This window comes from Arvicola amphibius, chromosome 6, assembly GCF_903992535.2.
Source record: "Arvicola amphibius chromosome 6, mArvAmp1.2, whole genome shotgun sequence".
Taxonomy (NCBI): domain Eukaryota; kingdom Metazoa; phylum Chordata; class Mammalia; order Rodentia; family Cricetidae; genus Arvicola; species Arvicola amphibius.
Genome location: NC_052052.2, coordinates 34,647,470 through 34,660,469, shown reverse-complemented (window position 1 = coordinate 34,660,469; position 13,000 = coordinate 34,647,470). Strand labels below are relative to the sequence as shown.

Here is a 13,000-nt window from a genome sequence, read left to right as displayed (position 1 = left end):
GTGTTTGTGAGGAAGGAGACAGCTGTAGAGACAGAGAGGAGCGGATAATAGCATTGCAGATAATAAGCCAGGGGGCCATACTTATATTCCCAGCTACTCTGGAGACTAAGACAAGAGGATCTCTTGATCCTACAAGTTAAAAACCCTTCTGGGAAAAAGATAGTGAGATTCTATCTCAAAATTTAAACAAATGGACTAAGCTTGGTGGTTCGTGCCTGTTATCCCAGCTCTCAGGAGGCAAAGGTGTGTGGATTTCTCTGAGTTCCAGGCCAGCCAGAGCTATACCAGACTATACTAATAAAACATGCCTTAAATGTGCAATATTTTTTTTTCTGCACAACAATCCTATAAAACAGACTTTCTTTTTTGTTTGTTTGTTCTAGGTTGCTTTGTCTGTTTATTTGGTTGGTTTGGGTTTTTTGTTGTTGCACGTTCAAAGTAGCCCAGCCTGGCAACTCTCTGTAAAGCCAAAAATGACCTTGAACTCCTGACCCTCATAGCCTCCACCTCCCACCTGAGAAGATTACAGGTCTAAGCTGCCACACCCGTTTTAGACTTTCTTTTTAATCCCTATTTTAAATATGGGGAAACCAGAAGCCCAGAAATCTTAAGCACTTGCTGGGCTCACATAACTTGTGAGAGGCAGAACTCAGCCTGTTAGCTATCTTAAACTGTAATGGAGTCTCTAAGGAGGCAGGCAGGCAGGAGGCTTTGACCCAGAGTCTGAATAGGGGCCAAGGGCTCATAGGTACAGAGGCTAAAAGTTAAGGAGAGTAAAGTGGGGGATGGTGAGGTCCCACAATCGGGGATCTGAAGTTCCTGAAGGACTAGAGGGTCGGGGTTAAGGTGTGGAGAAATGAGCAAATCCAAAGTTCCCCTTAGCGCAAGGCCCGGAAGACCTAACTTTCCTGCCCGCTTCCTACAAAAACGGGTGAAACCAGGGTTAACATCTCTTACCCCTCTTTCCACAGGGCTTTCTTTTCCATCTCAGGAAGTGCTCTGGGAGTTCACACTCCTCCATGTCCCTGGTTGTTATGGAATATCCTGGATAAACACATAAACGAGCATAGGATAGCAAAAGGTGAGTGCCCTGGGCTCTGGATCTGGCAGCTAGCGGATCTGCACCCCTGGCTGCCTCGGATTTGATGACTATACCTCACCAAGGTGGTTTCCTTCTATGGCCAATCTTTGTCATTCAGATTCCGTATCTGTGGATTCACCTAGTCACGACATCCATCTGTGACCACGAGGCCAGGTCTTACGTCGCTTTCACAATTATTCACAGAGGGTGTACACAGAGGCAAGAGTCCTGGGCGCCTGACACACGTTTCCAACAGAGGCATGTTGAATAGGAGGGATCCTCTGCCCCCAGAAACACGCTTCAGCTCTTACAAACCAATGTTTGCCCAGCAGTCTAATTACTACCAGTATTTTTTATTCAAGTGTTTTAGTTTCTTTTTCTTTTTCTTTTTTATTGGATGATTATTATGCCATTAATGATGTTGCTGGCCCAAGTGGCCCTAGTGGTGCTGAGCTACTATTATCTAGTATTCCTATGCACAAAAAAGCTGAGATATACTTTAGAGAATATGCATTTGCTAGATGTGTTAGATACCTGGCCTACCTGACCTCCCAGGATTAAAGGCTTGTACTACCGGTTCAGCTTTGTTAGCTAACCTCAATTCAGACAGTTACATTGCTGTTGCTCGTGAGTTGAGTGTTGAAGACTCAATACTACATATTACACAAGATGACTCATTGGAGGATAATGGTTCATTACTTCTAGCTCTTGGGAGGCTAAGGCAGGAGGGTTGCTGTAGTAGGTTCTGGGCCAGTCTAGGCTACAAAGCAAGACCTTTTCTTAAAAACAAAGCAACAATAGCCAGGTGGTGGTGGCGCACACCTTTAATCCTAGCACTCCAGAGGCAGAGGCAGGTGGATCTCTGTAAATTCCAGGCCAGCCTGATCTATAGAGTGAGTTCCAAGAGAGCCAGGGGTACACAGAGAAACCCTGTCTTGAAAAATCAAAACACAAAAAAAGAAAAGAAAGACAACAAAAAAAGAAACAAATAAATAGCCTCTATACATAAAAACAGATGATGCATTGATAGTTTGGCAAAAAATATGATCAGGAGTCACAGGAACCTGTGTATCTCTTAGAAGTAATGAGTGGGATCGAATCAAGATGGCGCCCGTGGAATGAAAGCCAGTGTGCCTAGAAGCGATTTTTCCTTACAATACCTTTTTTCATGTCACCTTATAAAGATCATGGCTGCAGTAGTAAAATGGGTGACGTCAAGCAGAACTGTCTGGAAACATTTATTTCCACTCCAAAATGGAGCCTTACCTAGTGTTTGTCGTAAATCTACACGTTCTTCTCTTCCAGACGACTACGACTGCAAGGTAGAGCTCGTTTTGACATCCGATGGCAGACAGTAGTGTGCTACCACCCTTCTGTGGGCATCCCCTACAAACACACGAAACCTATCCCTCACCCAGACATTTTGCAGAATAATGAAGAAACACATGGACAAATGCCGAAAACCAAATTAGAAATAAAAAAGCAAATGGCTTGAGCAAGGCCCCATGATAGAACAACTCAGCAAGGTGTTCTTCACCACGAAGTACCGCTGGTTCCTGCACGAACAGTACCACAATCGTCGTAAGAAACCAAATCCTCCCAGAGACAGGTGATTGCTCTTGACTTCCCAAGCACAAGGAAGTTTTGCTGTGTGTCTTATTTGCCAGCTGAGAAAAATGCACATGTATTCATTAAGATGTTATGTAAGAAAATAATAAAAGTAACCCCTTCATATTAAAAAAAAAAAAGAAGTAATGAGTGATTAAGTATTATTGTTTATTTGAGGGCAGGGTCTCACTATATAGTCATAGGCTGATCTGGAACTCTCTCTATGGTTCTCCACCTTCCTGATGCTGGAACCCTTTGATACAGTTCCCCACGTTGTGGTGACCCAACCATAAACTTATTTTCATTGCTGTTTCATAACTGTAATTTTGCTACCGTTATGAATTTAATGTGAAATGCAGGATATCTGTTATTTGACCTCCAAAGGGGTCTCGACTCACAGGTTGAGAACTGCGGCTCTGTGTAGACCAGCCTGGCCTTAGACTCTCAGAGATCCCCCTGCCTCTGCTTCCCAAGTGCTGGGATCAAAGGCCTGTACTAGTACACCCAGCTTCAATATTTGTTAATTCAGTATTTACAATGACTTTCTAAACCTCTAAGTACTGGGAAAAATAAGAATTAACTTCTATAAATAAGATTATTGATAGACTCTCCTCACAGGGCTGTGGTGGAGTCAATAAAATCAAGTTTGTGAAATACTAAGCTTAGTATCTGGCACACAGTAGGTGCTCAATACATTGTCAGTATTATTAATGTGGATGAAGGAAAATAACCGAGTGATTTCCTCAACCCCCACCAGAGTTCTTTTCCCTAAGGGATCAAACTGTGGTTGTCTGGCTCTTGGGCTTCTCTCCATGAAGAGGACTGTGAGGAAGTCTGAGTTATGTCTGAGTGGGGGATGGGACAAACCTGTGACAAAGAGCGTCACCCTTAGGCAGGTTCCATGTGTCATAGAGACCTCAGTTGCCTGGTCAACAAAACCCCTCAGAAGCTCTTTGCAGTCATGGGGCCCTCTCAGCTTGTCCGTGCCCCTCGGCCTCGGGGCATGAGTTCGCCATACCGAAGGCCAGGTATGGGTGGGTCCCGGCGCAAGTGTTCCAGGATGTTCAAGTATAGCCGCAGAACATACCGGCAGAAACCCCGAGGCCCAGCTACCACCAATCTTGCCACTATGGCCACAAACATCAATGACACCAACAACACTTCTACCACCAGTGTGTGGATCCTCTCACCGCAAGGTTAGTGAGGGAGTCTGGGCTGGGGGATCTGTGATTTGAAAAACAGAAGTATCTGTTCTGCTTACATGCTCTAAAGGGCAATGTGTGAAATTCTACCCAAGGCAGCGTCTTGAAGGCGCATGTCACTAAATGCTGAGAGTCTTAATGAAAAAACGGCATGGCTGTGAAAAGGAGAGCTTGAGGGAGGTGGGGGAGCTGTGGGGTTCTCACACATGCCTATTTTCTTTGTGTGTGTACATGTACACATGTATGCATGTGTGTATGCCTGCATGTAGAGGCCAAAGAACAACCTTGGCTGCCATGCACCTTTTTAGGAGACAAGGCCTCTCAGCAGCCTGGAATGTGTCAAGTAGGCTAGGCTGGCTGACCGTCCAACAGGAGGAATCTATGTGTCTCTGCCTCCCCAAGGCTGGGATTATAAGCATGTGCCACCATGCTCAGCCTTTACCTGGATTCTGGGATTGACCTCAGGTCCTGAGAAAACTAGGGCTTCACTGAGTTACCTCCCCCAGCCTGCACAACTACCTTTCTTCTTTTTCTTTTTCTGAATTTTCTTCCTTCTCTTTTCTCTCTGCAGTACTCAGACACCTCTGTCAACCTGGGGGCTTTCTGATCCTCTAGAAATGCCCAGAAGCTTGGCTTGCACTGGACCTGCTCTTCCAGAGGGCCGTTGGTGGTAAACAGCAAATACAATCATTCTGCTTAAGCTGTCTTTCTCCATTCCGAAGCATTCCAACTATGCTATGGGAGGGAGGATAGGGTCAGGGCTGGAGACGCTTAGGCATGAGCTTCTGAGCCAGCACACGTGGACCACAGTTAGACAGTGGAAGGACAGGACAAGGTCAGCCAGACAAACCCATCTTTGTCCTCAGCATTTTGATCTGTCCTGTGAGGTAAGGGGCTGTCCTGCCTTACACTCCCATGGGCACAAGGAGTCTTGGAAAGAGCAAGAAGGTACAGATAAGAGAGAGACCAGATGAAAGACAGAACCCCACAAGTGCTCTAGCATGAGGTATGCTGGTGCTGGTCAGTGTGTGTGTGTGTGTGTGTGTGTGTGTGTGTGTGTACAGGGGAATAGGGACATTAAGGCACGTGACTAGATATGCCTTAGTGACTGAACGTGCTTCTGCTGTTGGCTGCGAGAGTCAAGGAGCGGCTGTGAGGGCAGAGGCAAACCAAAGCAATGTTGGCTCAGCTGAGAATGAAGGTCAGAAGGGGGAGGGGGCAGCCTGTGAGAGGGAGGGGGTGCAGAATGGTTAGTGTAGGAGGACATGTCACCTTCAGCCCCCAGCCATCCTCTGAGGTCAGCATTTTCCAGGACTGCCAGCTGAGCTGGGGCACTTGGGGGCGGAGCAAGACTGAGTTTGAGCCCAGGAACAGAGGAGGGTGTTGCACTCTGTCTGGCCTGGGGATTTTCCATTTGGATTTCTGAGTGTGTGCCCATGTATCATAGGGTTTAACTAGGTTTCTGTGGGTTGTGTTTCTGTGGGGTTGTGCAGTAGCATTGTGAGTGTCTTTGTCTCTAATGAGTGGATTTGTAAGTGAATGGGCTAGCGTGAGAATTGGCAGGGTGTGAGGGTGGGCTAGTGTGAGGACTGGGGAGCAGGAGTAATCCCTAAGATTTTTGGTGGCCTGTCCTCTGGGCTAAGAAATCTGGCTAATATCATTTTCCTCTCATAAGAGGAATGAATTAAGTACATCTACAATAAGCCTGCCAGAGCATGGGATCCTGAGGGGAGGGCTAGGGCAGATAATTCACAGTTATACTGGGTCCAGAGAGTGCTGGGCTAGAAAAGGGCTGGACTGGTGTCCAAGGCCCATAATGGGCCTGCACATAACAAACACATGACAAACAAATGTAGTCATGTAAATATAAGTGGACCCATGTATATACAACATAACTAGCAGATGAATGCATGTATTCAGGCACATGCTATAAACAGAGATCAGCACTGATAAGAATGCGATAGGTACCAACCCACCCCCTTGCAGGAGGCATGCCCATACACAGACACAAACATACATGCACCCAGACACAAGAACACAAGCATATAAACATAGGCACATGCTATCATACTCATGAGAACTCAGATCCACGTAGACACACTCACCAGCCTTCCCTATCCTTGCAGCCCTGAGGCCCAAACGCCTCCCTCCCCAATATCACTGTGTGCAGTGTGTGCATATATGCCTTTGATTATGTCTCTGTGTCTCTGTGTCTTTGAGTGTGTGCATGTGTTCCTATGTATGTGTATGAGGGGGGTGATAAGCAGAGGAAACTCGATGACATCATCTCTTCAAGCTATTTTTAGCTCCATCCGCAATGACTTCTCCATTACCCCTCCTCCTCCAGGTTCTCAGTTCTCCTCCTCTCTGGGCTCTCAGAGAAAGCAACAGCCAGAGAGAGGTACCCACTCCTTCAGTTTAGGTGGCCCCTCTGGATGATTGGGTGCGGCACACTCTTTCACCCCTCTGGAGTTCTTTGGAGGCCGAGAACACAGAGATGATTCCCGGACTAGAGGAAGGGGCTTGAGCTATGGGGCAACCTGGAGCAGGGGCCTGACTTGTGGGGGTTGACCTGGCCAGGCTGCAACTGCTCAGTCTGCAGCTCTGACTCAGTAGCACTTGCTGGGTCTAAGGGAGGTGCTAGTTCTGAGGTGAGGTGGGTGAAGACAATGAGAGGTCTTCCTCCATGGGAGGCAGGACTCTGGGAACCTGGCAGCTTCAAGGATTCTTTTCCATCTCCCACAGGTTAGCTAACATAAGGAACCCAGAGGAAGTACCCTAGATTCCAGAAATCTAGAGATTTCTACAAGCGCTGCTTCCTGCTCATACCCTCTCTGTGGTGTTCCCAATCCCACACCCACCCACCGAGCAAACGCGGGGCCCTCTGCTAGGCACATCCACTTTCGGACCCCTTCCCCTGAGCTGCTCTGTGGGAAAGCCGCTGTTCTCCATCTGAAGATGGGAAGACCGAAGCCCAGAGAAGGGGTAGCACTGGCCCACACCTTATGGTGCTGGGGAAGCAGCCCAAGGGAGATGGCAAGCAGGTGGAGGAGGAAGTGGTGGCACACTGGGACAGCTGGCACAGGTGCAGAAGGCACAGCCCAGGCAGGGAATCAGGTGAGGGGGAGGAGAACGGTAGCCTGAGGGGTGCATGCCAGGAGGAGGGCTTCCTGCTTTAGCCAGCCTTGGGCAGCCACCGGAAAATCGGGTTTGGCAGCTTCAGCCCTGTGCTGAACTGTTCTGCCGGAAGGGCTGAGGGGGGGGGGGCGGGGGTGTCCAGATTGCTCCTGGGAAGTGGCCTGGGGCACGCCATCCTTTTCAGAAACAATGAAGTTCAGGGAACATTTGGGGATCTTTCGGAATGTAGGAATAGTCCTGGACTGGAAGCACCCCTGTTTTGCCCTAACCCCTAGTGTGATGCTTTACCAGTCCTGGTTCCCTTCTTTCTTGGCCAGAGAGTCCCCACAGGAAGGGGCTTTTTGAGATCAGGTTCCGTAAGTTTTTCTGGGAGTCTGACTCAGGCAGGGGGGTGAACAGTCAAAGGATAGGGTCTGACTGAACCAGACAATCCCTGGGGCACGAGGCTGGAGTTCCCTTGTAACTAGCGGGTCAATCACCGGAAACCCAGTTCCAGGCCCACAATACAATACTGGTCACTCCACCCTTAAGTGCCCTTACCCACACCCCCACTTCCGGTCTCTGTTCCTTCCTCATCTCTGGGGAAGGCTATAGAGCTCCCTAGGGAATCTCTGCCTTCCCTCCCTTGAATCCTTGCCTGGCTTAACCCTCCCTCCCCTGTTACCCATTAGGCAACAACAGTCAGTTTCCCCGCTAAACTCTTCCCCTGGACTCTGGCACAGGCCAGGGAGATTGTTTCTTCTCAGGCTCCGGAGCTTAGATAAAGGGCTTGAGGGAGACAGGGTGGGTGAACCCAGTACCGGGTTTTGTGGTGGGTGGATTGCCCTGTGGCCCCAGGAAGAATAGAAATTTCCCTCTCTTTTTCTAGTCATCTTCTTCTTCTGTCTTTAGTGGAAGGCACAGAAGAAACCCCAGAGTTGAGACATAACTTATAGAAAACAAACACAAAACTCCAGGCCAAGTGGCACTGGCTGCTGTTACCATGTCTACCACAAAATTCATTGAACACACATTTTAAAAAAAGTTTGAAACTCTGGATTCATAGCATCCACAGTCATAGGATTTTGACATCAAAGAGTTTTACTATAACATTTTAGAAGTTGAGGAATCTAGAATGGTGGCACCCCCCTCCACACACACACACACAAAGTTAGAATGTGTTTAAATTAGAAGTCTGAGGTGTCAGTGAAGTCCCACATTCAGGTGGATGCCTAAGCCAGACTTTCTGCTGCAGATCTCAAAGCAGCTCAGGCATGTGCTCACTGGGGAGGCCGACAGCCTCGGGTACGTGAGGTTAGACTGAAGTAATAACCCTGCCAGAAACTGGACAGACACAGACTTTGTCCATGAGGCCGAGTTCCTGAGCACAGGTGGAGATGGAGTGGAGCTATAAAAACAATGGAGCAGCCTACAGAAAGAGCCATGGTCACGAGTGGTGGCACACAGCTCTAGTCCCAGGACTTGAGGCTTGAGGGGAAAACCCCTGAATTCAAGAGTCTAACACCAGCCTGAGCGATATAGCAATTCCTTCATCAAAGGAAACAGGAGAAAGTAAAAGGAGTGTGTGTGTGTGTGTGTAGGGGGCGGGGGGTTCAACATGAAGCTTAACATACAGGCCTGGTTCTAGTAGCTCCAGCGTCTCTGTTTGCGGTGAAGCATAGCCAAAGCCATTTCTGAAGGTTAGCAGGAGTTCAAGGCGCCTCAGCTTTGTAGTGAATGTGAGGGTAGCCTGAGCTATATGAGACCTTGTCTTAAAAAAAAAAAAAGCGAGTTGACACACATTCCTCCAGTCCCAGCACTCAAGGGGCAGAGTTTGAGGCCAGCCTGGTCTATGTAACAAGTAACAAGATCCAAGCCTGTCTAAGTAGTAAGACCCTGTCTGAAAAATGAAACAAATCCACCAAAACAGAATTAAAAACATTTCATAAGGTTACTGGAGACTCCTTACTTAATTGCAGGTCAACAACCCATGTCAGATCATTTTCTTTGGAAAGATACTAAACGACACACATCAGGCTTCTCTTAGGGAGAAGCAAGCTTTATTCAAAGATGCTGATCCTTAATTTACATCCATGCCACATGTACCCCAGGTAGCAGGATTCAGAGTCTCCACAGCAAGGTCCCAAGAGAGAACCTTATTGAGGGCATCTATCTGAGGCAGTACTTGGAGGAGCTGGTCATCTAAAGAAGGAGGGGGCTAACTTGAGAACTGGAATATATATAGCACAAGTAGTTCAATCTCTGACCCTCAGAACCACAAAAACAATCAAACTGATGTTAAACAAGAAAGGAGACTTCTTCCGGGTGGTGGCTGCATGTACCTTTAATCCTAGCACACAGAGGCAGAGGCAGGCAGATCTCTCTGAGTTTGAGGAAGCTTGGTCTACAGGGCGAGTTCCGGGACAGGCTCCAAAGCTACACAGAGAAACCCTGTCTCAAAAAATCTATCTCCCCCCGCCCATCCCAAATAAAGGGAAACTTTTGTTTGGTTGGTTTTTGAGACAAGTTCTCACTATGTATTATAGCCCTTATTGGCCTGGAACTCGCTGTGTAGACCAGGCTGACCTCAGACTCACAGAGATTGTCTTCTTCTGCCTCCCAAGTGCTGGGTTAAAGGCATGCACCACCACCACCTGGCTCACACCCAGCTAATCTTGAGAGGAAAGTTGTGTGGAGACCCTTGCTGAGCTCTGGGGTTGATTATTGGTTTAAAACAGACAAACTTACCTAGTGTTTCTGGGAACTCAGGAGGAGCAGTTCCGAAGACAGGCAAATGCCAGGCCTTGCTAGGCATGGGAAATGAGGCAACATCAGCAGAAGTCTGTGGAACCAGCTCGGTATCTCTACTCTGACCTCTACTGACACCTTCACTTGACACCCTGCCCTTGGTTATCTGCCACACTCTATAAACTTACAGCTGCTGTGTGACCTTTGGCAAAACCTGTCATCTCTGGGCCTCAAACCTTCTTGGGTGCTTAGGGCATCATTTATCATTATTATTACTATTTGTTTTTTTCGAGACATGGTCTCCCCATGTAGCTCAGGCTGTCCCAGAACTCACTATGTAGACCAGGCTGGCCTCAAACTCACAGAGATCCTCCTGCCTCTGCCTCCCAAGTGCCAGGATTAAAGGTGTGCACCACCATGCCCAGCTGCATTCATTAATATTTATTCCTGGTTTTGTTTAGAAAAATTCTGCTTCATAGCTCTGTACCAAGCTTTCAAAGAATATATTAAGTGGCTTCTTGGGAGAAAAAAGGCAAATGGCAATAGAAATAATGCTTACATTTGACATTCTTACATTGGTGTGTGTTTTCATAAATCGTTTAGAACGTCCATTCCTGTCACTCTGGTGTTTTGTTTGGTTTGGTTCTACAGACTAAACCCAGGGCCTCTTGAACGTGCTAAGTAAGCACTTTACAGGGAGCTGCCCCTCCTCCCTCAAGTCCTCACAGCTCTGTTAATAGATTAATGGGCTGAAGCTCTAGGAGAGTAACAAGCTCAATAGCTCGTCCAAGATTACCCGCCTAGGGTGTTACAGAACTGGAATTGCAAGTCGGATTCTATCTGAGTTGAGTCTGAAGACCTTGGCTTCAGACTGGCATTAATTCCAGGAGGCTTCAGTGGGTAATGAGAGCTCATGGATGGGCAGCGCAGGGAGCAGTGGCCCAAGGGTCCGGCTGGAAAGGTGAAGAGTCTCATTGTGTGATAGGTACTCAGGTCCTTGTGTTGGGGGAGGAATGACTGTTTATGGAGATGGCTGCAGGCTGGAGTAGAAAACATGGGGGCCCTACAGCTATCCTTCCATGTTCATAAGACAGTGTGAACTTGTGGAAAAGGAAGATTTGAGGCTTTCTGAGCAGGCGTGATTCTCAGTAGCCTGGGGCAGCGGTACTTTCCCATTGGGGTAGTGTCATGTTGCCCTGATGCTGCCAAATCTGTCACTTTGAGGTTCTAGGCAACTTGGCACGATTGCCTTATTAGCTAATTCAAATGAGGTGGGAGGATTTCAGATGACTCCTGATACCTGCCCAAGGTTGGGTCATCAAAGAGGCTGAGAATTCAAGAAATCACTAGTTATACAGGGTTGGGAGGCAGCCCTGGGGGTCATCTCATTCAGATCCCTCAAGGAGTGAGGGAGGAGTTCAAGGTCTAAGGAGGGACTAGGACTTGATAAAGTCACACTGTTATCTCCATCACCCGCCAGGCGCTCCACAGGGTGGATTCTGGTCTTGATTCTGGTCTTTTTTTTTTTTTCCCCCTTTGAGACAAGGTTTCACTATGTAGCCATAACTGGCCTGAAATTTGCTACAGAGCCCAGGTTGGTCTTGAATGCAAATCCTCCTACCTCACTCTCCTAAGGGATAGGATTACAGTGTGTGCCACCAAGCCCAGAGAGAAGGCTGCTTTTAGGGTAGGTTTAAAGACCTGACAAGCATTTAGCTGATGCAGCCTGAGAAAGGACTTTTTGTTTTGTTTTGTTTTGTTTTTTTTTTTTTTTTTTTTTTTTTTTTTTTTTCGAGACAGGGTTTCCCTGTAGTTTCTAGAGCCTGTCCTGGAACTAGCTCTTGTAGACCAGGCTGGTCTCGAACTCAGAGATCCGCCTGCCTCTGCCTCCCGAGTGCTGGGATTAAAGGCGTGCGCCACCACCGCCCGGCTTGTTTTGTTTTTTGAGGCAGGGTTTCTCCCAGAACTAGCTCTTGTAGACCAGGCTGGCCTCGAACTCATGGAGATTCACCTGCGTCTGCCTCCCCAACTGCTGGGATTAAAGGCGTGCGCAAAGAGAGCCAAGGCTGCGACTAGAGTCTGAACTGTCAGTGCTTCGTGAGGCACAGGAGTACTAAGATGAGGCACCCCCAGGATGGGAGGACTCTAGACGCAGTTGGTAGGGGGACTTGAGAAGACCACACAGCTAAATGATTCTTAATTGTATATGTGGAGAGTGCGAGCACACACACACACACACACACACACACACACACACACACACACACACACACACACACACACACACACACGCTTCTTTCTCCTCCCCCGGCTCAAAATAGGCAGAGGTGACTAGCGACCACCACAACCCAAGTTTCATGACCAGTGTCTCATTTCTGCCTCCCTCTTCCCTCCTCCCCCAGCTCTGGGGTTGGGGAGAGATGGAGGCACCCTCAGCTCAACTTTGGAGCTTTGTGAGATCTGGGAGCCCTTCCCTTGTTGCAGTGATGCAAATCAGTTCCGGCTTTATTAAAGGCATTCTTTCCATGAAGCAGGAGAGTAGGCGCCAGTGCCTGGCTGGGAGTACTTCTCCCTGCCCTGACCTAAGGGTGGCGGGGCCTGAGACGGGAGTTCCCTCCCGGTTAGGAATCCTGCAGGGATTTGGGGAATCCAAATCTTCTGAAGGGTTTCTCTTCTGAGGTGGGAATTCCTTGGCAGGATAATTAATGTGGAGGATCTGCGCCGGGAGAAGAAAACTGAAGTCTAGCAAACTTTTCGGATTCAGAGCCAAATAGGAGTGGCAGGCACAATGAGTAGGCAGGACCCTGGTTTAGAGGTCTGTGACAGTTTTTTGGTAGAGAAATTTGAAAGTTTGGGGTTGGTGAGCAAGTTTAGGGTTGATTGGGTGGCGGATTCTGGAATGTGAGCAGCTGCCTCAAACACACGTTTAGCGTCCAAGGACTAATTCCACACATCCCTGGCCTTGAGGACTTCCTCATCTCTCAGGTGTGTCTGCTGGGAGCAGGAAGAAGGGAATGCACGAGCTCCAATTTCAGGAAGCAGAACTACCAGAACTGTGTAACTGTCTGTGAAGAGGAGCGCTTATGTGTAGAGGCACGGAAACACGTGTATTGTTGACAGCAAGCCAGGCCCAGCTTTGTAACCAAGGACAAGTCAGGTGACCAGTGGTGGCCATCCGGTACTCACAGCTACTCTGGGGGCTGAGGCTGAAGACAGATATTTGAGCCCAGGAGTTTAAAGACCA

At 48.1% G+C, this 13,000-nt stretch overlaps 1 protein-coding gene and 1 pseudogene across 1 annotated transcript; both read left to right on the top strand.

Annotated features, from left to right (window-relative positions):
• Positions 1-2,268: 2,268 nt before the first annotated feature.
• LOC119816084 lies at positions 2,269-2,694 on the top strand (annotated as a pseudogene).
• A 956-nt stretch (positions 2,695-3,650) lies between these two features.
• Positions 3,651-4,506, top strand: P3r3urf (PIK3R3 upstream open reading frame). The gene is made up of 2 exons (XM_038335145.1): positions 3,651-3,885; positions 4,463-4,506. Exons 1-2 carry the CDS (start codon positions 3,651-3,653, stop codon positions 4,504-4,506), a joined length of 279 nt encoding a protein of 92 aa, XP_038191073.1.
• The last annotated feature ends 8,494 nt before the right edge of the window (positions 4,507-13,000 follow it).

Bases quoted from the DNA above. Each gene is read 5' to 3' on its own strand.
- P3r3urf (XM_038335145.1), top strand. From the start codon at position 3,651: ATGGGGCCCTCTCAGCTTGTCCGTGCCCCTCGGCCTCGGGGCATGAGT. The intron at 3,886-4,462 runs GTTAGTGAGGGA...TTCTCTCTGCAG, and splicing joins GTGGATCCTCTCACCGCAAG to TACTCAGACACCTCTGTCAA.